This window comes from Aulonocara stuartgranti, assembly GCF_965226115.1.
Source record: "Aulonocara stuartgranti genome assembly, chromosome: 7".
NCBI classification, from domain to species: Eukaryota; Metazoa; Chordata; class Actinopteri; order Cichliformes; family Cichlidae; genus Aulonocara; species Aulonocara stuartgranti.
The window spans coordinates 2,204,487-2,226,325 of NC_138945.1; the positions used below are offsets into that span (position 1 = coordinate 2,204,487).

General features: G+C 42.8%; 2 protein-coding genes across 2 annotated transcripts in view; both read right to left on the bottom strand.

Moving 5' to 3' along the window:
* Positions 1-4,324: 4,324 nt before the first annotated feature.
* The window catches only part of LOC309710574 (uncharacterized protein), a 64,696-nt gene continuing 47,181 nt past the window's right edge, over positions 4,325-21,839 (bottom strand). The window contains exons 2-5 of the mRNA XM_082540172.1: positions 6,474-6,526; positions 6,081-6,332; positions 5,427-5,513; positions 4,325-5,255 (exon numbers count right to left, since the gene is read on the bottom strand). Of these exons, the coding sequence (XP_082396298.1) occupies positions 5,167-5,255; positions 5,427-5,513; positions 6,081-6,207 (303 nt within the window). The 5' untranslated portion in view covers positions 6,208-6,332; positions 6,474-6,526 and the 3' untranslated portion in view covers positions 4,325-5,166. The remainder of the gene's footprint in view (positions 5,256-5,426; positions 5,514-6,080; positions 6,333-6,473; positions 6,527-21,839) is intronic.
* Positions 12,348-16,086, bottom strand: LOC309711504 (zinc finger protein 277-like). Its single transcript, XM_082541897.1, has 7 exons — positions 16,034-16,086; positions 15,300-15,513; positions 14,937-15,025; positions 14,466-14,599; positions 13,508-13,550; positions 13,248-13,422; positions 12,348-13,053 (listed from the first exon to the last, which is right to left on the bottom strand). The coding sequence occupies exons 1-7, from the start codon at positions 16,059-16,061 to the stop codon at positions 12,864-12,866; spliced, it is 873 nt and encodes a 290-aa protein (XP_082398023.1). The 5' UTR covers positions 16,062-16,086; the 3' UTR covers positions 12,348-12,863.

The following is a 21,839-nucleotide window of genomic DNA, read 5'->3' on the forward strand; positions in this document are numbered from 1 at the left end:
TTTAAACCTTGTGATCCACAAAACAACATAAGAGTAAAGGAAGAATTGACTGTGTTACAGTCAGTGTGGGAGCAGCGGCTTCGCTCATGCGCGGTTCATTTGCAGTTTGGACGCACAGGTGGGAACTAGTGATGGGATTTCCGGCTCTTTTTAGAGAACCGGCTTTTTCGGCTCGGCTCACTAAAAAGAGCCGGCTCTTTTGGCTCCCAACCGGCTCTTCAGGTTGTTTTGTTGCTTTAAATAATTTATTATTAACAATAATATAAAATTATGCACAAAAGGAGTTACTAATGGTAAACAAAAAAGTGGTTTTATTTATATATGTTTATATATAAATATATGTGGTGGCCCCTAGAGACAAAACACGTACAAACTCCAAAACACATTTTTAGCGTTAACTGAACTTCCAAAACAGAGCTACCTAGATCAGTTAAATTACACAATTGAAAGCATATGTGTATTGTTTGTGTATTTATACACAAGCACTCATTCAGATAATTTAAAACAAATGTTCATTTACCTGTTACTACCACACACCAAATCTGGTCGTTGGTACTTCCTGGCTTGTGTAGCCTCTAGGTAACAAAAGTTCAACACTGCGCACGAGCATCCTGGAGCACTTCTGTTGTCTTTTGTACGTGTTTTTAGTTTTTACGTGCTTCTGAGTTTTTCCTGTGTTTTGGAGTTTGTACGTGCTATGGAGTTTTTACGTTTTTTCGAGTTTTTCCGTTTTTTGGAGTTTGTACATGCTTTGTCTCTAGGGGCCACCGTAAATATACTTTTATTTATTCACTCCACATAAAATGTAATAAATAAATCATATAATACAAAAACCAACATTTCAACTTTTAACTATTTAAATTTTCAGCTTTTTCCTTTTACAAATTTAAAGTGAAACAACACAATATAATTAAATATAAATTAAAATATGAAAACAAAAAGAACATTCACCTTCTCTGTCATATGGGCCCGCATGAATAAACTTTCTGAATCCTTTATCATCTGCAACTGAAAATAGTTGTGGATGATTAGTATTAGTGATGTGCGGATTGATCCTGAAATATATCGATATTTTTTAGTAATTTAGGGTTAATTTGTAGTTTATCATTAACAGCAACGTAGTGGAAAGAAACTATAACATTCGGATTGTCTACATTCAAAGGATCTACTTGCTCTTCCGCCTTTCATAGTCATGTGCGAAATACGGCTGTATAAATGTCTCGCAGCCCCTTGGCGCGCGCACTCACAACAATGGCTGAGCCTAATTGTGCAGACGTATTTTACCTCCACAAACAGCTGAGACGTGGTTTGGATACATGTGGCAAAAAAGTGCTCCACGAGTGAGGTGTTGTGGCTATACTTTCCCAACCTTGAAACCTCAGAATTAGGGAGACAATCAAAAGGGCACATTTTACAGTGTTTATTTATCGGATAAAATACGTTAAATGTCACCATCACCGAAACAGCGGGGGTGTCCAAATTCAGAGGCTGCTTCCACCTGAGGACCCGGCCTTCGCGGTCTAAAGAAAGCCAGGTAGTACGTCACGAGTTCCCTCGGTGGAGTGAAACTCTGCCGTCTGTTCCTTGCTATCTAAAATATAACCGGGCGCTGACGTAAACTCTCGACCATCTCACACTTTCTTTAATTAGTTTTCTGTTTGATGTTTATTCAGCTGTGTGAAAACCCCGGAGGAACCCACCCGAGGGATTAATAAAGTTTAATTTAATCTAATCTAATAACTTTAATCTCAGCCAAACAGATTTACTCACGAACAAATAAAACACTGAAAAAGCCAAACAATAACATTTTTAAGTTATCAAAGTGACTTATATATCATGTTTAACCCGAGTAGTGAAAGACCGCGGGGGTTTGAAGACGATGTGTCTGCTCAGATATTTGAAGTTTACACAGCTACATTCTCACCTGAAAATATGTCAAAAGTTGTTTTTTTCTTTTTGCGACCCAGAAAGAGAAATAAGAGTGATATTAAAACTAAGTAGCTGCCGCCATTGTTGGAAACTGGAATTGGCTCGGCGGCGCTATGAATTCTGCAATATGGTTTTTCAATTTTGTTGTCCAGGTGGAAATTCGGGAGAATGGTGGCTCCGGGATTCTCCTGGAAAAATCGAGAGGGTTGGCATGTATGGTTGTGGCAATATCACTAACCTTGTCAAACACCTCAGAGTAAATCATATCACAGAATATGACGAGTGTATGTTGAGACGAACTGAAGAGGAGGACAGGACAGGTGCTGCTAGGGCGAGACAGACGTCTCTCATGGAGTCCTTTAGTGCTGCAGGCAGGCAAGGTGTTCAAATAGCGCACAACTTCAGTTTTTTTATTTCTATATGATGAGCTCTGCATTATTAAGTGATAAGAACAAGTAATCTGATGTCCTGTAATCATTATGACGCTATAATTTGAGATACAATAAATAAAATACGCTGTTTCCGGGCCGGCTAATAATAACGGTGACATTTAACCAGGGCTATGCAGAGAGGTTTAAAGGGGCAGGTGCTCAAAGTTAAAAAGGGGCACATTGAACCAGGCTGAATAACAACAACACACATTCATCAAGAATCTAATATGGGCAACAAGGCAAAGCAAACGTAGCCGATGCTTTACCTGATGGGTACAATGTTGCTGTTGAGGGTGCTGTGGATAGTGCTGGAGGGCAGGGCTGTGTTGATCTGAGACTGTAAACATTAAAAAGTCCATAGGAGAGATGGTAGCTGTGTCATGAGATAATAACAAAATGCAAAGATTGGTGACAGCGCTTGGAACCATAAGGCAACAAAAAACTGTGAGAAATAATTTAGGCTCTGCCTGTGAATCACTCTTTGCTTCTCTTCTTCCTTCCATCCCATCATTTCATATATCACTCTCCACTTGCTGTCTATCTGAGAACAAGGCACAACTTGCTATTGCAATAAACTATAATCTAATTATCCACACCTAACAACTCCAGCACTTAATCTAAAATAAAATGATGACAGAAAAATGTTATAGCACTGCCTTTAGTAGCCTCACACAGCTCCTACTGTTTCCTCCTCATGTCCTTACCAGGCATGTCTGGACAATGTTATATCATGAGTAATATTTTTTTTAAAAATCCATCTAAATAAAACACACACATGCACACACAGTGACATTTTAGACCTTCTTCAGAATACTGTATATACTATGGGCATCATGGTGCTGATCCAGAATCCTTACATTATTATTTATTACTAGAGCTACAATAATAAAGCAATGAGGAGGGGGAAGTAATAAATATGAAATAATGTATTTATGATGAGGGCAGCACGGTGGCACGGTGGTTAGCACTGTTGCCGCACAGCAAGAAGGTCCTGAGTTCAATTCCAACATCAGGCCGGGGTCTTTCTGTGTGGAGTTTGCATGTTCTCCCCGTGTTTGCGTGGGTTCTCTCCGGGTACTCCGGCTTCCTCCCACCGTCCAAAGACATGCAGCTTGTGGGGATAGGTTAATTGGATAACCCAAATTGTCACTAGGTATGAATGTGAGTGCAAATGGTTGTTTGTCCCTGTGTGTCGGCCCTGCGACAGACTGGCGACCTGTCCAGGGTGTACCCCGCCTCTCGCCCTATGACAGCTGGGATAGGCTCCAGCGCCCCCCGCGACCCTGAAAAGGATAAGCGGAAGCGAAAGGATGGATGGATGGTATTTATGATGATTCCATTTGTTTCACTATCCACTCTGTGCAGGGGCAAAGCTTATTACATGTTTAAACTGTAGAGATACAATCATTTTACTGCTGTAAAATCCCAATTTTGTCTTATTTAAAATATAAATCTAATATAATCTGCTTCTTAATGCATGTTCTTTAAAATACAGCGTGTGTTTTTTTAATATATTATAATTATAATTATTATTATGTGGACATGCATATTAGATCGTTTTTTAGTGAAATATAATCCCTCCAGAAAGGCAGGAAAAGCCCGGAAACTTACTTTAAAACTAAATATGTTCCCTAAAACGGTGACAGAGCTACAGACCCATGACAGCCTTACACAGGTAGCCAGCAGCTGTGACCAGCACTACCTGTGCAGTTAATAAAAGGACAGGTAATGTGTGTCGCGCTGTTGCACACACAGCACGCTCGTTTGTTTCAGTTCGTCAGTTGCAACAAGACAGCTTACCAACGTGTACGTAATAAGCTGATACTCCTGGGTGCTACACACTACAGTGTACGCTGTACACCTACTTACTGGTTGTGTCGCATCAGTCTGTGTCTCTCTTGTGTTTCTCCTGCAGCTCCGGACCACTAAAAATACGCGTGCTCTTTGTGAGTAAGTAACTTGTCTTCACTATGTTCCTATATACAGTGTGGTGCAAAAGTTTGGGCAACCTTATTAATAGTCATTATTTTCCTTTATGAATCGCTGTTACAGTAAAAAAATGTCACTTGCATATATCATATAGGAGACACACGCATTGATATACACTAAATATTTATTTCATGTCTCTTTTTTTGTGTTGCCAATTTATGCACCTGCTTGATTTAGTTTAAACAGTTATTGCACACTTTCTGTAAATCCAGTGAACTTCATTTCACTTCTCAAATATCACTGTGTGTGTCTCCTATATGATATATTTAACTGACAATTTTTATTGTGACAACCAATGATTTGTACAGGAAAATAATTACTTTTCACAATGTTGCCCAAACTTTTGCATCACACTGTATTAGTATGTTTTGTCATTAGTATAATATGAAATAAATTCTACTTGTGTCAAGTCAGGTGCCAATATTTGCTGTGTAGTAGAACTGAGACATTTGTCATTATAAATGTTTATTTGAAAAAATATATAAATTCAGTAACAAAAACATTCAACATAAATATATGAAATTTAACTATTTACAGAGAGACAGGAATAAAAAGGACCCAGCTTGGAGTGGAAGAGCCTCAGGGAGAAGGAGGAGAAAAATGAGAACATTGTTTCTGCCCTGGAGAGCTGCTGCCTCATCAGAAAACTACTGATCATTAGGGTCCAATGTTTCCAAATTTAACACACCTATGCTGTTTTCAAAAGCTAATTTATAAATTTGAAATTTCACGAATTCTCGTGTCTGAGGCGGCATGCTCTCCAGAGCAGGAACAAGGCTGAGGAGAAAATGCTCTGTTGGAGACGGGCGTGGCCTCTTTAGGGACTCAGGATGGCCAGCTCCACCGCCGATGGACCGTCCTGGGACCCGTCTCTCGCCCGCCTTCGAGCTGTCCTCCTCTGTGGGCCTGTAAAACACAGCACAAAACAACACAAAGAAATGAGGAGGCTGCTACTAGATTTTCATTTTCAAAATTGAAAAAAACCAGGATATAAACAGATTGGTTGTAGATATTTAGTAAAGGTGATCACAAGGAAATCCAAGCAAGTAAAAAGCTGTCAGTGCTTGATGTTCATACCTGCGGGTGCAGCAGCAGGAGTGGAGGGACCAGGGACTGGGGAGCCAGGAGAAGCAACAGGGGAGGACTCTGCATGATTACTTGACTCTATCAAGACAATATTAAATGTTAACAGGTTGAAGACAATAGTCATTGAGAATATTATATTATTATATACTTATTATTATATACAGTGGTCTCCCATTTATTGCAGCACATGAACAGTAGTCACAGTTCTTACAAGTTGATTCTCAAAGTGCAAACCTTTGTCGATTTTAAAACGTAAAAGTATTATGCCGCGCTTTTTCTCCGTCTGCGGCGCCACTTTTGTGCGCCTTTTTCGCTCCCGGTGCAGGTGTCTATTTCCGAATGAGGGTCATAGTTATGGGTGTTTTTGTGCTGTTTTTTCTATTGGACGTGATGGTTATCAAAACCAAACATGATAAGTTTGACAAGCGCAGGAGACACGACACGGAGGAGATTTGTCATTTGGGCTGCAGAATGCAATGCGCATTGTTGAAAGCTGTACGGTGCAATAAAAAAAATCAGCGAAAAGGCGAGGCAGTGACGGATGAACAGCGGGGCTACTGTATACTGTTTATTAATAAACAAAATATATTCCTGTATGACAACACGCATAAATTAACTGCCTACATTAATTCATTGTAAACATACCTTCTGACTGACACTCCCCTGCTGCCTCTTCGGGCTGTCCCTGGTCCTCGGGGGAGAAGTTCTCCACGGTCCGCACCATATTTCCGCTAGTCTCCCGCGGGGTGAGGAAGGAGTCCAGAAACCCCATGACCGCGAAGAACTTCCATCTCCTCTCCGATCCTGCTGCAGACCCACTCCTCTTCTCCTTCTCTGTCCTCTTCTCCTTATTATAGGTGTCCCTGAGGCTCTTCCACTTTCTCCTGCAGATGTCCTCTGAATAAACGCATTATCTTGTTAGCGGAAAGGTATTTGTACATCAGTGGGAAAATAGCGGGACAGTAGGTGGGCTTGCTAGCTTTTGCGCGGCTTCATCGGGTCAGTCTGAAAATTAAAAAGAAGAATTTATGAACTTACCAGGTTGTCCGATCTCCTCACTTATGTGTCTCCAAGCTAGGTCCTTTTTATTCCTGTCTCGGTAGCAGTAGCAGCTAGCATCATACAGCTCGGGGTGATTAGCCACAGCACTGATTAGCTTTTCCTCCATACTGAATGAAGAATGGAGGGCTTTGGCTGGATCTGCCCCTTTGACCAAGGTCAGAGCCACGTCACCAGGCTCCTGATTGGTTGTCGCGGCGCGATTTGACGCTGGAGTTCAGTTCTTTCAACTGAGCGGTAGACACGAAATGCGCATATGCACAAAATGCAACACAAAAACTCACGCGCCTGGCTTTTTTCGCAAGTCAAACACGCCACACGCGCTACACTGACGCGCATTTCAGGCGTTTTCGCGACGCTTCTGCTTCCGAATTTTTGCGGGACCGCAATCGTGTGTCATCGCGCTTTTCCATTGACTTTACATGTAAACCTGACGCTCGCGTCCATCGTGTTCGGTGTGAACACACTGTTAAGCACAAGACTCGCGTGCGGAGTGAAGCGGAAAAAAAGTGCGAGAGAGAGGGTGAGAGAAAGAAAAAAAACCCCACGGCTCGCGTCGTTCACGTCAAAGACCCGGCTCTAAGAGCCATTTCGTTCACAACCGACACATCACTAGTGGGAACATTTCCTGTCCTGATAGCAGTGAGCGCTTTGGTGTGGGCGAGGTGCCCACGGCAGCACTGCTGCTTGGTGAGAAGAGCGATACGCCCTTTCACATCAAAACGTTGTCATAAATAAGTCTCCAATAACACCAGAAAAAGTCACCAGATTTGTCGCTAGTTGCTTTTTAGAAAAAAAGTCACTAAAGGGCTCTGAAAACTCACTAAATAAGTAGGCAACACTGCCCCTGGTGTGTGCGCTCACAACAATCCCATATGGAAAAGAAATAGTAAAAACTTATATGATTTACTCATCAAAGTGGCCACTTTCTTATTACTTTCATATATTGTTTTAGTAAGTATCCAAAACATACAAGTTTCATTTATATAATTTTTCAAGGGATCTTATATCTGTTTTCACTCTTGTATGTAGACCGATACAAACTTTATAAGATTTATAAATATCTTTTCCATATGGGATGGCTGAGCCTAAACGGAGTCATGTGAGGATGCATTTTACCTCCACAAACAGCCAAGACGCGATTTGCATGTTTACATGTGGCAAGACAGTGAGGTGCTGTGGCAACATCACTACCCTCGTCAAACACCTCAGAGTAAATCATATCACAGAATATGACGAGCTTATGTTGAGGCGAACTGAAGCGGAGGAGAGGACAGGTGCTGCCAGGGTGAGACACACGTCTGTCGCAGAGTCCTTCAGTGCTGCAGGCAACGTGTTCAAATAGTGCACAACTTCAGGTTTTTTATTTCTATGTGATAATTCTGCATCATTAAGCTATAAGAACAAATAGTCTGATGTCCTGTAATCATTATGAAGCTATTATTATATTGTTTGTTTGCATCCATGTTTGTACACGTTGTTTTCTGGACATGTCTTATGTGTCACTGAGTTACTGAGTGTGTTTCCATATTTGTAAACATTGTTAGGCATGTCAGTTTTGCCTTACCCTTGTGTATTTGCTGGCTTTTCCTTCTGGCTTTTCTAATGTTTCTGCCAATTGTTCACAGTTGAAAAACTAGTAGTTTTGAGAAAACTTTTTTCTGCTGGCCATTTTGCTTTTCTAAAATGTCTGCTTAAGTTATTACTTTTCTGCTAAATCATAGTATTTCTGCTACTATATTACATTTCTACTAAGTTCTACTAAGAGTTTCTATTTCTAAATTATACTACTGTTCTACTGTTACACCATTTCTTCCAAGTTTTCATGTTTGTGCTAAATATGAACATTTCTGCTGAATTACAATACTTCTGCTATGTTGTTATGTTTCAAATTCAAATTTTATTTGTCACACACACACACAACACAGTATGACATGGGGGTGAAATGCTTGTAGCTGTACAATGCCCGACCATTAAATAACACAAAAACGTTTTACAGTATTTACAATTTACAGGTTACTACAAAATTTACAAATTAACTTAGAAATTTACAGTAAAAAAATGTGCAAATAGCAGAAAGAGATTATAAGGATTATAAATTATAGGAAATGTGTGGTGGTGCATGTGGTGATGTGATGTGTGGGAGAGTCCGGTCCTACACCTGGTTCAGGGTCCGAATAGCCTGGGGGAAGAAGCTCCTCCTCATTCTCTCTGTTTTGGCCTTAAGGGAGCGGAAGCGCTTCCCAGACCTCAGCAGTGAGAAGAGAGTTTCTGCTAAGTTATTACCTTTTTTCTAAGTTGTTATGCTTCTGTAAAATTATTAAAAGTTCAACTACTTTTCAAATAATGACTTCAGCTTCTTCAGCTGTTTTCAGCAGACAGCTTCAGCTTTAAAGCATCCACACAGCATTTTTGCAGGAAATGCAAATTTTTCTAGTTATAATTATGATATTTAATAAACACACACTGTATTTTAAAGAACATACATTAAGAAACCAATTGTATTAAATTTTTATTTCAAATATATTTCATTATATTTTCTGTCATCATTTTATTATAGATTAAGTGCAAGAGTTGTTAAGTGTGGATACGCAGCCCTGCCCTCCTGCACTATCAGCAGTGGGAGCAGCAGAAACCCCTCAACAGCAACATTTTACCCCATCAGGTAAAACATAGGCTATGTTTGCTTTGCCTTATTGCCACCTCACAACAGTGATATAGTATGATGCAATCCCATATTAGATACTTGATGAATGTGTGTTGTTGTTATTCAGCCTGGTTCAATGTGCCCCTTTTTAACTTGAGCACCCGCCCCTTTAAACATCTCTGCATGGCCCTGACCAGGAGGGGAGAGAGACACACAAACAACGAGCGCTCCCGTCCATTATTCTTGCTAATGTGACAAGCTGCAAGCCTGCATCAACCACTTCCGTGAGTACAGAACTTTCTGGCTTTTATGGAATCGTGGTTAAACAACAGCGACGACAACAGCACGCTACACACTTTTCACCACGCCTTCATCGACAGAGACCGTGAATGCACTGGGAAGCAACATGGCGGCAGCTGGTGCCCTACAATCACCGTGAGGGCTGTTTCCCTGTGTCCCTACTACCTCCTCAGAGAATTCCCACAGCTTTTCATCATCTTGGCCCTGACAACATCAGCAATCGTTTGATCTATAGTGTTACATCATATTCTATAAGGATGTTATGTGTTTGTAGACTTTCTGCCCAGTTTGACCCATTTAGCAGACGTCAGCCTGTTTAAGGCTCTGATGTCTATTCTGTGTGACTTACAGCAGTTATGACATGGTCTGATTTTCTCACCCAATAAAGGAATATTTCATATATCAGTCTACTCTTCATTCTATCAGACACAGTTTTCACAGCTCGTACATTTGCTTTATACACATATGTAAGCATTGAGCCAAATGTAATAATGCCAACGTATTAAACGAACAATATTTGTCTCTTATATATAACACATCTGTATACACACTCACAGATACTCGTCTTTGAGTGAAGATTTAAGGTGATAGGACATATAAACAACTGTTCAAGCTCACTGCTGTAATATATCATAATAATCTGACTATAACTTTAATATTGGCCATATTATATTTACATTACCACAGTGAGATGACTTTAGTCTCATGACCAACATCAGCTAATTGTTATTTACTAGCTAATCTTAAATGACTGTTCAGCACAGGAATGAAGCCCAACAATCATGTTTTACGGTCCTTTGGTCTCAAATGAACAAAACATGTTCTCCTTCGTTTCTGTCACACAAAGCTGTATGACACGTTTCTCGCGGTTAGTATCATGGTTGCTAGGCAACCTGAGCAGCGCGACGAAGGCAAGACCGTCCTATTTCACAAGCCTCTCACTTCCGCACTTCTCATACTTATAGTACGCACCGTGCGTAGTGCGCGTACTTCAAGCGTGCAGACCCTGAATTGGGACACAGCCTAGTGGTGCCGAGCTGGCGCACCGAGTAGTTCCTGTTACCTGCTGTGTGTCTGTTTTTACAGGTAAGCTGGGTTCCAAATAATACATATGTGATAGACAACAGTAGCAATCGAAAAGCTAGAGAGCCAGTTCACGAGTTTAAGGGTTGATAGCGACGAACCACCACCAGCTGTTGCTAAAAGCACCTTTGTTAGCTAGCAAAGTATTTACAAATAATTCTCCCGTTCATTGATCTGAGCATGCGCAGAATGACCCACAGCGCTCCTTTGATCTTCTTGAACGATCATCGTGACGTCACGGCGACGTCACAATGATCCTTTGAGAAGATCAAAGGATCATTGTTATGTCACAGCGACGTCACATTCTCTGCCACGCCCACTGAGTCTATAAATAGGAGCTCGTTCAACAGTTTACAGCAGAAAGAGACAGTTGTTTGAGACACAGCTACCCTTTGCATTTAAATCATTCAGAGATTTAACTTTTGGACACTTTTGAGCTTTAAACCTTTACAAAAATGTCACAGGGAGATCGGTCAAACATACTGGAGCGTATGAGAGAGCACCTCCGGCATCAAAACGCACGACTCATTGAACAAAACACACGACTCACCGAAGAACTCGAACGAGTGACTGAAATGTGCACAGAATTCAGTCACGATGTCACACAACTTGATCAAGAAAACGCACAACTCAAGCTAGAAAACGCACAACTCAGTCAAAACTACATAGAACTCAGTCAAGAATACACACAACAGAGGCAAGAGATGGCAGAACTCAGACAAACTGTGGAAAATCTTCAGCGCCCAGCGGTACGGGAACAAGAGAAAACAGAAAGAGAATCGCCTGGTTCGTGGGGTGTAAACCTACTTAAAGTAGGTTTAACTGTTGCCGGATGTGTCATTGCGTTTCCTGCAGCTTTCTGGGTCGCCTCTAAGATTTTCAGCTGAAGCGAATGTCCCGCTCTGTGGGGTCTGCCTCGAGGCCGGCGTCCGTCTGGGTCGATCCTTAATAGTCGTTTTTGCTGAGTTCTCATCGCTTCGAATCACGTGTCCATACCACCTCAGGCGGGATTCGAGCATCTTTTGAACTCGAGCCACAGTCCACCGACCTGTCATAAATACGCTGTGCTCTCCTTTATGTTTGATTTAATTTTGCCCCTCACCCCCCAACCAGTCATGGCAGAAGACCGCCCCTCCCTGAGCCTGGTTCTGCCAGAGGTTTCTTCCTGTTAAAAGGGAGTTTTTCCTCTCCACCGTTGCCAGAGTGCTTGCTCATAGGGGATCATTTGATTGTTGGGGCTGAATTTTTGGATTTCATTTAATTGGCTTAAACTGAAAAATCTAAAAATTAATGTGAGGGCTTCACATAGTGGAGAGCACTACATTTGCTAACTGCTCTTTGTTTATTTGTAGATTTTGTAGTTCTTCCTACTACAAAAACTACAAATGAAAACAAGGCAGTTAGCAGCAAATGAAAATAAATAAAACACTTAAAAAAAATCTGCTACTGCTCTGTGTGTTTACTTCAGTGAACACTTGTATGTTTTTGTGTTAGAAGATTATAGATTGTCCAAAATGTCCTACAGCCTGCCAGAGTACGAAATGAGGATAAAACAGGAAGTTTGACAGCAGTGAGTTCCTGCAGCGACCTCTCGTTTCTCTCCTCAGTGCTGCATGTTCGTGAACGTGAGCCTGGACGCGAAGGACGCGGTGAAAACTCTGAGCGCTGCAGTTCGGCTCCACCATACGGCAGGTGTCGCTCAGCAAAGCGATGCAGAAAAACAACAGAAACACCAAATAGGACAGATGTTTCAGGCACGAGACGTCCCTGGGCTTTCTGAGGGGACAACAACAACAATAATAACAACAATGTGCAGTAAAACATACACTCATTCTTTTCATTTATTAAGTTCCTGTGTTGTGTTGTTTGTGTTGTGCGTAGTGCCGACGCGGGACAGTTTGCAATTGTGTAGTGCTGTTGTTCTAAGTGTGACTGTGCAATGACAATAAAGAGTCTCTCGTCTCATCTTGACGATGAGCTCGTCCACCACAGCACTGAATCCAGCTCAGTTACAAGTTACAAAAGAAAATCATTTTTACTCGAGTACTAAAATTCATATTCAAGAAAACGCATGTTTCAGCTTCATTGCACGAGGCAGAGCAATTACGTTTCAGCGGACATCATGGCGTCCGCGTGTCCAGCTGTGGAGAGGACTCTTCTTTTGCCTTTCTTATCTTTACTAAGTAGAGACGTACAGGAAATAGTTGAGAGGGAAAGGGCCGGACTCAAACCCGTGCCGCTGCGTTCCAGCCATGTGGCATGTGGTCACCATGAGCTGAGCTCAGCCGACGTCAGAGACGCCTTTGAGTCAAACGTATGACACGTGTCCGTCTGTGGTCCTAGCTGCTGCCTCCTCGCTCCTTCAGCAGCTGCTTGAGGACACTGGACTGTTTCAGCGCTCTCAGGTTAGAGATGTCCTCCGCGATGACCGGGATCTCCTCGCCGCGATGCTCCTCGTCACCGTCGCCTTCCTCGCTGTCAGAGAGCGTGCACAGGAGAGCGTCGTTCTCGTACGTGGGGAAGTAATACCTGCGGAGCGAGACGACGTTTAGTGCTCAGGCTCAAATTAGTCCCAAAAAGGACGCCATTTTCATCAGCTGATAAAAATACTCCAAATGAAGTGTAAACATCTGTGGCGTTGACCACGTTCATCAGCAGCTGTACGCCAGCTTTAAAGCCCGCGCTCTCATTGGTTAATTCTGCAGGCGCTTCGTTAAACCTACTGCGGCTGGTCCCAGGCGGACATCTCTGGCAGTTTCATCACGTGACCTTCAGCCGCGATGTGACGCAGGGCGTCCGCCCGGCAGTCGAACATCCGCGTGCAGCCGTAGCAGCGGCTCTGATGGATCTGCCGCCGGATGAAGTTCACCAGTTTGACCTGCTGGTAGAACTTGAGGTCTGAGGGAGGACAGAACATTAGAAACACTCAGAAGGAAGAAATAGAAGCAAACTGCGCTCGAATTACCACGGCGATTTCACTCACTGAGCTCGGTCTTAAGGAGGTGGAGGTCGAAGCCGTGAGCCTCCTGCAAACACAAAACAGAAAGATGTCAGGGTCACGCACGCGACGCCCGTTACAGACTTCATAAATAACAAAACCAGAAAGCAGAGAGAAACTTTTCTGCCTCTCAGGTAAACTCGTCACTCGTGAGCACAAACTTAGAGTCACGTTTGGGAAACTGGTTCTGACTTTAAACCAGAACGTTTAATCAACGACAAAATCGGACTGCAGTCGACGTCCAATCCTAGATTTATTTATTGTTCACGAGTGTTAAGTCTAATTGTTGAATGTTGTCATCGTGTTTCTTAAATTTGTACGGTCTGAGTTCAACCTATAGGATCAAGACGTTCCTTTGTCTCTGACCTCTGCAGCCACTCTGTGCTGGGGGAGCTTGTGTTGTATTGTGTATTGTAACTGCCATGTCAATAAATAGCTACGGGGGAAGCTGCTCTTTGAAGGACTTCGGGCCTGAGACAGGACAGGGGCGTGGGCTCCAAGAGCTGGTTCTTGACCAAAGACTTCCCTCGTTAGCGAGTGAAAAACCGGTTGAAGATGTTCTGTTATGTCTTGTTTCCTTCATGATGAATAAGTCTCTAAACTAGCGGGGCCTGTGGAAACAGACCCAACAACGAGGAAACATTTTTATTTGCTCGTTAAAGTTTTGACAATCATGTATTTATTTGGAAACTTTTCAAAATAAAAGGCGCTTCATTTTAAAAGCTCTTCAGCTTCGGTCCGTCTGTGTGTGAGGGCACTTTCTGAGTAAAATCCATGTTTTGTGCGAACGATGGATTCATATGTTTGCAGAGACCTCAGGAAGCAGATCGTTTCCTGTTAGTGTGCACTGTCTCCGTTCTCCCAGAAGCCTTTGCAGAATCGTTTCAGGGATGAAAAGCAGAAAACGATATTTTCCTTCTCTGAAACTTCTACGTTCCCGTACCTTCATATGCGCGTAGATCTGCTCCAACGTCTCCGATTGGTGATCACAGAACAGACACACTGCAGAGACCGGATGAGCCTGCCAGTCCGACCAATCACTGCGGACGATACAGAGATGAAACGAGCAGACTGAAAGCATTCACACAGGATCAGAGGAGGACTAGGAAGTGGACTTGATTGAAACTTTTGCATCCAGGCTGACACAGTAAATAAGAATATTATCAGGACGGACAATCCAAGGTTCAGTATCTTGGTTCAGGCTCAGACATGTCACTGAATGATGTTTATGGAATTATGCGTAAAAAGCAGCTTTTTGGGGGTTGGATCATAAGAGATGACTACAGGAAGCAAAGAAGCTTTTAGTCACATGATTTCAGGAAGCTCTACCTTCTGTCTGCTTTCATCTAACACACGTGAGGTTTCCAGGACTGATGGGAATCCTGCGGCGCGTTACCTGTTTGAGTGAACTCACCGACTGGGCCCGTGGAGTTGGTTTTGATGACGCTGCAGAAATCTGTGAGCGGCTGCTCGAGGAATCTGCCCTTCCAGTACAGCAAGTACCTGATGGAGGAAACTCGTCAGTAAAAACCGACTCACAGCCAGGTTTACCGGCGCACAGAAACACTTCGTCACGGTTCATAAAAGCAGCACACTAGCAGGCGTGGACATGCTGGACTTGTTGTATATATTTATACTTGTAAGGTAAGGGTTTCCCCCCATCACCCCAAATAATTACAGGAAGTCTTTGGTGAAATGATCGAGTTCCAAATGCTAAAAACATCCAAACGTGTTCCCGAGAGTTAAACGAGTGAGCCGGAGCATGTGTGGCTCGTACTTTGGGACGTCTGCGATGAGTTTGACGTCGGCGATGACAAGCTTGTGCTCCATCAGCAGGTGTCTGAGGAGGACGTCTTTCCGCGGCGGTGGGACGGACTCAGAGCAGAACAGGCAGACCAGCGGCTCGGAGCCGGGACATTGAACACCGGGAGGGCTGGAGGTGTCAGCCGGCTGATCGGGGAAACACAGCGGCTCCAGAATGCTGTCCTTACCTGAGAAAGCAGAAGAGAGACTACACCTTATATACCACACACACTCTACTCCAGACCAGGTGAGTCAAAACCAAGCGGAAGCGAGAATGTACAGCCTGGCATGAAGAAGCATTTCCCTCTGATCTACAAAAATCTGTCTGTATACAATTATTTTCATCACCCGTGGGGACAAAACTATGATCTAAAAGTAAAAAAATAAATAAATTAATGAATTAAATAACTCATTAATCGAACTCAGACTTTACACGCTGTTAAATCCTGAATAAACTTCACAGCTGTCAGACTGAGTACTGACTGAATATAGAGATTGCTGTATAATCACAGTTAGCAGCCCAGCTATTTCCTAGCCTGCTAGCTTAGCCGGGCGGGTTCCCGCCTGCTTTTCTGATTTTTTTTAGCCTTTTTTCTGCTGATTGTGGATTCCCACAGACTCGGAGAGTCACCGACACCCAAACCTTTGCACGCAGACCACCAGATATCAGCATTAAAGCCGCGGACACGTTTAAAAGGTCACACTTACCGTCTTTACTCGGCTCGCTGGCGGCCATGTCTGGTGTCACGTGGTGCAAATAACACAAATCGTACCAATCGGAGGCCGTAAAATGCCAACGAAGCGCCTTCGCGGACCCCCGGTAAAACACGAATTAGAAAAGGTGCATTCAAGTGGTTCAAGGAAATATAAAAACTCAAGTTTCGATAGCTGAAGGTTAATTAATGTGAATGAAGTTGACTAACATGTAACGTTGGACGTTGTTGCATATATATAGCAAAGAATATAAATCACATGAACACTCAGATCCTCAAGATATACCTGAGCGTGTTCTCTGAACATGAAAGTTTAGTGTTCATAAATCCCCATTTATTAACATTACATTAGCATATGTGTCCTCCCCTCTATTACAAATTTTTAAATGAAACGTTATTTGTGAATGTGTACCATGTGTACAGGTGTAAGGCTCCCTAAAATAAAAGTTTGAAAATAACATTTGAGTTTCTGTACAGGGGGGCACAAGAAGGCTGGATATGGTGCAAATTCTTAAATAAATGACCCAAGTTTTATACGTGAAGTCAGTTTTAAGGTGGAGTGGCTGCTGATGACACACAGCTTGGATTCGGGAATTCACTGGAAGCACGTTGTGGTCAAAGACCACTGGGGGGCACAAACAGCTCAGTGTTCATCCTGCAGTCTGACTCACTCTGTTATTCTCAACAACAACAAAAAAACTATAGATAAAAGCAATGACAGCAATACTGCAGAAATAATAAACCTTTCTCCCTTTAAGCACAGAATGAAAATATGAAAACACACTGTCAGCTGTTTTTTTTAAATATTGCAAATACATACATGATGTGATGTCATGCCATGGTGATAATCTCATATATGACACGTTATTATGACTCTGTAATCACCGAAAAGTGCTCACAGTCAGTCTTTGTGACTGCAGTTTGTTAGTCCAGCATAAAGAACAAAGTATTTCACAAACACTTTTAACCAGTATATAAAAAAATATTTTGAGTTTTAAAAGTTCATGTTCACTGGCGCACACACTACCAGACACTCCTTCTCCATGCTTCATGGTGGGAACCATGCATGTAGAGACCATCGTTCACCTTTGTGGAACCAAAGATCTCAAATTTGGACTCATCACACCAAAGCACAGATGGTCTAATGTCCATTCCCTGTGTTTCTTGGCCCAAACTAATCTCCTCTGCTTGCTATTTGACCATAAAGGCCTGATTCACACAGTCTCCTCTGAACAGCTGATGTAGAGTGTGTCTGTTACTGGAGCTCTATGTGGCATTTATCTGCGCTCTGATCTGAGTAGCTGTTAACTTGTGATTTCTGAGGCTGGTGGATGAATGTATCCTCAGCAGCAGAGGGGACTCTGGCTCTTGCTTTCCTGGGGCGGTCCTCGTGTGAGCCAGTTTCTTTGTAGCGCTTTATGGTTTTTGTGAAGTTTTTGCAATTTCCTGGATTGACTGACCTTCAGTTCTTAAAGAAATGACAGACTGTTGTTTCCTTCGCTGATTGGTTCTTGCCATAATATGAATTCTAACAGTTGTCAAATAGAGCTGTCAGCTGTGTACTAGGCCTGCACAATAAATAAAAAATTTATTGTCATCGCAATATCAGCCTGTGCGATGGGCCCATTGCAAAAGACGGCGCAAACCGCGATAATTGGGTACCTTAAAATGTTTACGCACATGCTTTAAAGAATTTGCCAATCAAAGAAACCCCTTTACACATTTGACCAGTCGAACAGAGCCCTTCACGGCATTAACCAATCAAATGGATTAGAGGCCCGCCTCCTATGTAGGTGGGGAGCGAACAACGCTGCAGCGACGAGTCGGAGTTGTAATGGCTGAGAGCGAGACGCATGACGAGAACGCTACTGACTATGAACTCGTGGCTAAAAAATAGTACCTCGCTTATTTGGAGGTACTTTGGATTTGGTAAAGACGACGTTCTCCAAACACAGGTGCTCTGCAAAACTTGCCGAACACTCGTGGCAACCACCAGAGGAAACACGACTCCACCATCATCTTCAACACGACCACAGAGAACTGTTTGAAGAGTTCCAGAAAGACAGGGCTAGCTAATGTTGCTAATGTTAAGACAAAGAGCGCCGCAGTCCAACGGCCGTCTCTGTATCCGAGTTTTTCAAGTGGAACTCCTTATGAGAAAACGTGGAAGCGCTACAAAGAAATAACAGAGGCCATTACACATTTTTTGACAAAGACATGATGCCTATAAATACAGTTAGCAGGGAGGGCTTCACCAGTCTGATACATAAAGTGGACCGGAGATACCGCATCCCCTCAGGAAACTACTTTTCCCATGTCGCCATTCCACAAATGTACGAAACATGCCGCAAGACTAGGGTGGGTTTTAATAATCGATTCATCGATTAATATCGATTCTGGCTTGGATAACGTGATATCGATTCATTAAAATCCTGAATTGATTTTTTTAATATAAATGTATTTTGCCCGAAATTCCAGAATCTCAGGTGAAACTTCACAAAATTTTGACAACCACCAAACATTTAAAACAGTGAATGAGAGCAGGAACACAGATTCTGCACAGAGACGTAAACACAAAGCGCCGACGGATCAGGATCAGTGAGATGTGACTTTCTCACCCGACGGCACGGACACGCTCGGGGCTGAAAGCCGACAGCTCGCTGATTCTGATGTTTCGGCGGGTCCGCGCTTTGTGTTCACGCCGTTTTTGCACAGATTCTAAAGCTGTTAGTTTGATCTCTCTCCAAACAACATTGACCGAACCAGCAGCAAAAGAAGATCCAAACGCTTCACATAAACATCGTCATGAATTCACTCTGACTGTTGCTGTTTTGCTTCCACCAGGATAAAATCACACTTCATGCACAGCTCTCTCTCTCTCTCTGTACTTCAAGAACAGTTTCCCGTCTGTCCCCGAAATCTGTTTTCTGCATTATTTGCTTGGTTGTTACGCACAAGTCTACTGTTGTTTACAGCCTGTCGGCCGATGTTTTTTTTTACTTACTTCCAAAGAGAAAACCTAATTTCTGCCGTTCAATAGGCTTCTGAACAAATGTAAACTTTTTAAAATGATGCAAAACGCTGTCTCTAATAAAACCGCTGTAACTTCAGAGGCAATGTTCATAAGCTGGTTAATGGTTTTCTTTCGTTTTTGATGTACTGCAGAATATTTTTATAAAATCCAGGCCAGGAAAACCACCTTCATGTGTTTCTGTGTTTTATCTTCAGCTACTTTGACACAAAGGCCTCTGCTGTGACGCTCACACCTGTGATAAAGTCTTGCGTGTGTCAGCTTCCTTTTTATAGATACAAAAATATGTAAATGTACTGATCTGAATTATAATCTGACTGAGGCAAAATTTCCCAGATTTAAATCGAATCGAATCAAATTGAATCGAATCGTGTATCAAATCGATTCAGGACCTTGTGAATCGGATTCGAATCGATTCTAGAAATCATGGACGATACCCAGCCCTACACAAGACCGTCACATTTGAACTGAGCCAAGCTGAAAACTACGCTACAGACCTATGATCAAGTCGTACAACGGAGCCATATATGAGTTTCACAGTGCTCTTCCTCACCGAAGACTTTGAACTGAAAACACGGTGTCTAGAGACTGTGTGTTTTCCAAACTCTCACACTAGTGAAAATATAGCCCGTGTATTACGTGAGGTGCTGGCCAGCTGGGATCTTAAAGAAGACCCAAAAATTTTTATGGGGGCAATGTTTCAATGTTAAAGTGCACTTTGTTGTTACACTGCTAATACAGCAGCTTTCTTTAAATAAAACTGTTGCAGTAAAACGTAAATTATGTATTCGGGGTTTTTTGTTTGTTTTGCTATTTATTTTATCGTAAGTCATATCGTTATCGCAATATTGATCGCAGTTATCGCACATCGCAGGGTTTCCTAATATCGTGCAGCCCTACTGCGTGCCACCCTGACTTCTAGTCCCAACCAGATTCAGAAGGCAAGAAATTCCAGGATTCCAGCTTTGGAGTTAACACACCTGTGAAGTGAAACCATGTCAGGTGACTACAGCATGAAGCTCGCTGAGAGAAGGCCGAGGGTTTAATTCCATGTGTTCATCCATAGTTTTGATGCCTCCAGTGAAAATCTGTAAATAGTCATTAAAATAAAGAAGAACCAAATATAAATATTATATATTTGTGATTGTTATTTATGTTTTTGCATATTTCAGTACTTATTTTTGAGAATTTCTTGTTCTATTAATTGTAGTTATTTGTAATGTTTTACTCGTTGTTTGGTAGCATGCTGCAATACTGAGACCTGAGAATGTCACGGTCTGTGTGGCAGACTGTGGGGGAGAAAGGACCTAAATGCTGGACTCTGTGCAGTAAACAGTGCGTTGATTTACAGTGAAGTAAATGTAACACACAACAAATCTCCAGTGCGCTCCCACGACTCCCGTGTCGCGCCTTCTCCCAAGTGTCTGTACTCTGCTCCCGAGTCTCCGCACTCTCCGTGCAAAAACAAAATCCTCTAGCAAACAGAGCCCCTAATCCCAACGGTTTCAAAGTCCGACCGCACGTCCAGCAGCGCTGTCAAAACAGTCCCCAAAAAACTGAAAAAATCAACCACAGTTCTGCCACAGTTTTGGCAGCTGGCCCGATGGACGGTGACGGCAGGAAAACAGCTCGAGCGGCCTGCCACAGGTCTGGCAGCTGTGGCATAGCAGTTCTGGTGGCCGGCCAGTGATCTGATGACAGCCTTGTAGTAGGTCCAGCCACGTAAGAGCTCCGATGGCCCATGGCGAAGCACTGCAGGTGGTTTGTGACACGCAGGCCGTGCTGGTGTGGCAGCTGCAGGCAGTGGAAATGATGGTGGTGTAGCAGCCACTGGGGGTAGATTGGACGGTGATGCAGCAGCAACAGGTAGGTAAAGTGATGGTGGCGTGGTTATGGCAGGCGGTTGAGCAGGTGAGGTCTCCAACATCATAGACACAGGAACAGCAGCACAATGCAGAAACAAACACATATCATATAACAAGAGTCATAAATGCTCATGGACCCTGGGTCGCTCAGACCCAGGTCCTGGACAGAGAATCTGTTTTTCATTCATATCATGTCAAATGGCTGAATGACAGTGAAGCTGAGTCTGAGCTCTCTTCTGCTTTAGTCATTTGTGGCACAAATTTAAAAAGTTTCTGGAAACATCCCTCAGAGGTTTTGGTCCATGTTGACATGACATCATCACACAGCTGCTCCAGATCCATGATGTGAATTTCCTGTTCAACCAAATTACATTCAACTCAGTTCACTTTTATTTATACAGAAAAAACAACAACAGTTGCCTCCAGGTACTTTATATTGTAGAGTAAGAACCTTATGATAATAAAGAGACAAAAGAGAAACTCCAACAATGACATGTGAGCAGCACTTTGGCGACAGTGGGAAGGAAAAACTCCCTTTTAACAGGAAGAAACCTCCAGCAGAACCAGGCTCAGGGAGGGGCGGGGCCATCTGCTGTGATTGGTTGGGGTGAGAGAAGGAAGACAGGATAAAGACATGCTGTGGAAGAGAGACAGAGGTTAATAACAGATATGATTCAATGCATAGAGGTCTGTTAATACATAGTGAGTGAAGAAGAAAAACTCAATGCATCATGGGAATCCCCGGCAGCCTACGTCTATTGCAGCATAACTAAGGGAGGATTCAGGGTCACCTGGTCCAGCCCTAACTATATGCTTTAGCAAAAAGGAAAGTTTGAAGCCTAATCTTGAAAGTAGAGATAGTGTCTGTCTCCTGAATCCAAACTGGAAGCTGGTTCCACAGAAGA